This window comes from Phaethon aethereus, assembly GCF_964289735.1.
Source record: "Phaethon aethereus genome assembly, chromosome: Z".
NCBI classification, from domain to species: Eukaryota; Metazoa; Chordata; class Aves; order Phaethontiformes; family Phaethontidae; genus Phaethon; species Phaethon aethereus.
The window spans coordinates 72,903,758-72,906,232 of record NC_138577.1 but is presented as its reverse complement, the minus strand read 5'-3'; the positions used below and the strand labels follow the sequence as shown (position 1 = coordinate 72,906,232).

General features: G+C 64.1%; 1 protein-coding gene across 1 annotated transcript; it reads left to right on the top strand.

The window, feature by feature from the left end:
* Positions 1–281: 281 nt before the first annotated feature.
* LOC309415841 (cyclin-dependent kinase 4 inhibitor B-like) lies at positions 282–2,064 on the top strand (the record flags this gene model as incomplete). The annotated part of the gene is made up of 2 exons (XM_082013498.1): positions 282–422; positions 1,652–2,064. The coding sequence occupies 2 exons, from the start codon at positions 282–284 to the stop codon at positions 1,913–1,915; spliced, it is 405 nt and encodes a 134-aa protein (XP_081869624.1). The 3' UTR covers positions 1,916–2,064.
* Positions 2,065–2,475: the final 411 nt, after the last annotated feature.

Genomic DNA, 2,475 nt, shown 5'->3' with positions numbered 1-2,475 from the left:
CGGCCGGAGACGGGGTCGCGGTGGGGGTCGAGGTGGAAATAGAGGACGGGGACGGGGCCGGGATCGCAGCCGGGGTCGGGGTCGGGGCCGGGATCGCGGCCGGGGTCTGGATCGCGGCTGGGTCGGGGGCGCCGGGCGGCGGGGCCGGGAGCCCCCAGGGGCAGGGCGCCCTCTGCGGGCCGGGAGCGCCTCCGGCCCCGGCCAACGCGGGGCGGCCGAGCGGCGGCTGTAGCGCTCCGCGCAGCCCGGCCGGCGGGTGTGAGGCGGCAGCGGTCCAGGTCATGGCGCGACGGACGAGCGGTACGGCGGCGGACGAGCTGGCCAACGCCGCGGCCCGCGGCGACCTGCAGCGTCTGATGGAACTGCTGGACGGTGAGGTGGACCCCAACGCCGTCAACTCCTACGGCCGGACCCCCATCCAGGTAGGGGGACCGGGGATGGGGGAGGTGCGGGCGGCGGGGCGGCGGCAGCGGCCTCTCTCCGCCCGAGGAGCGGCGGCGGCAGCCCCGGGGCCTCTGGCCGGCGCCGGCCGCCCCCCGAAGGCTGTACTCGGCTGCTGTCGAAGCGGCGCGGCGGTTCCTCTCGCCTTTCTGGAAAGGCGAAAGTCTGTGGCGGCCGCAACAGAGAGGTTTTAGTCTTAGCAACCCTTGACTTGACTTTAACCAGCTGAGATAGGATGACTCAAACCCGAGAACTTTAATGCTCATCTCGGAATAAACGTGCAGTAAAAGAATAACGAGTCACCTTTTCAGAAGGAATTGCCCTTTCGTCATACCTCATCTTCTGCTTTATACGTCTACTAGCAATTTCGCTCTCCTCTCCCATGAAAAAAAAAAAGCATATCCACTGATTGTCACGATATATTCAGTGACCGTTACGAGTAGAAATATCCGGGTGTGATAGCCTTGCCCGGCAGGCCCGCAGGTACACAGCTAGCAGTCCCTCTGGGGCTCAATCTGCCCACATTTTACAGTCACGTAAAGGTGTAGATAGCTCTAGTGCCCGGAGGAGCAGCAGACATTAGATGTATAAAGCCAACTTAGTTTCCGAGGTAGTTCTAGCCATCTTATTCCTAAATATTCAAATTATAACGAAACTGGAATAATCTGAGAAAGTATACCGAAGTTTTACGGCCAGTGCTCGCGGAACTCCCTCCGACAAAATGTCGGTGCAGCATTTCACTCGAAACACCTACCCGATGCCGTCCTCCGACATGTTTTTTTCCCCGCACCTTTGCGCAGCAGGGATTTAGCCCGTGCGCTGAACGCACTAACCGGGTGCGCTGGGGGAAAAGCAGCTTAGAAAACGGGGGCGGGGGGCGGGGGGGGGCCTCCCGGACATCTTAGTCCAGTGCTGGCCAGGGGCGGGGGGTGTCGGGCTAAAAGTGCGTTTTCAGCCTCTCCTGAGGGTGAGGGAAGCGCGGGCGCCGCGCTGCGGGGAGGGCGTGTTCCCTGCACACGCGTGTCCCCTCCCCAAGGGCCTCGTGGAAGAACGTCCTGGGTGGGGGCGGGACGGCGGCAGCCCCCGGGGGCGCCCCCGGAGCCGATCTCTAGGCCTCACCCGCGACCGTGCCGCTCCTTTCCGCGGGCGATCCCTGAGCCCAGGGAGCCCGAGCAGTGCTCCGCGGCGCTGACGCTGTCTCTCCCCGCAGGTGATGATGCTGGGCAGCCCGCGGGTGGCCGAGCTGCTGCTGCAGCGGGGGGCCGATCCCAACCGCCCCGACCCGCGGACCGGCTGCTTCCCGGCCCACGACGCGGCCCGCGCCGGCTTCCTGGAGACGCTGGCGGCGCTGCACCGCGCCGGGGCGCGCCTCGACCTGCCCGACGGCCGCGGCCGCCTCCCCCTCGACGTGGCGGCGGGCGGCCCGCACGGAGCGGTGGGCCGCTACCTGCGGCACCCTCCGCCCCGCGCCTAGCCTCCTCGCGGGCCGCCCCATCCCCTAATTTATTGTCCCCCCGCGCCTCGGGAGATAACGAAGTCGAGCAGCTTTCACGGGTTGATGAATAATCCCCGAGTCTCGTCTCCCGCTGGGATGTACGAAGGACCAGCGGGGTATCTATTGTTTTGCACACTATACTTTGCACTCGTCTGTATGTTATGTCCTGCACTTGAAACCCTACACACTTCCACGTCCCTCCTTTTCTCACGCGTGAGTTCTAAAACTGTGAAGAGAAACTGCTTGTGAAGAAAAAAAACCCAACACCCCGCACAGAGATGTCTCAATAAATCCTTCGTGTTTCAACAGGACCGCGTCTGGGGCTTTCTGTTTACCCTCCTCCCCCGGGCTCCCCGCTCACACTTCCCAGCCCCTCCGCCCAAAGGGGGCCGGGAGAGGCTCCGGGCTCGCCCAGGCCCAAGATGACTGCTGCCCATCTGATTTCAGGCTCAAGTTAAATCGGATCAAGAGGTGCTGAAGCCAATCTCTACCTCTCCCCAGCGAAACCGGCCACGACAGCGGGGTGTTGAGGCTTCCTG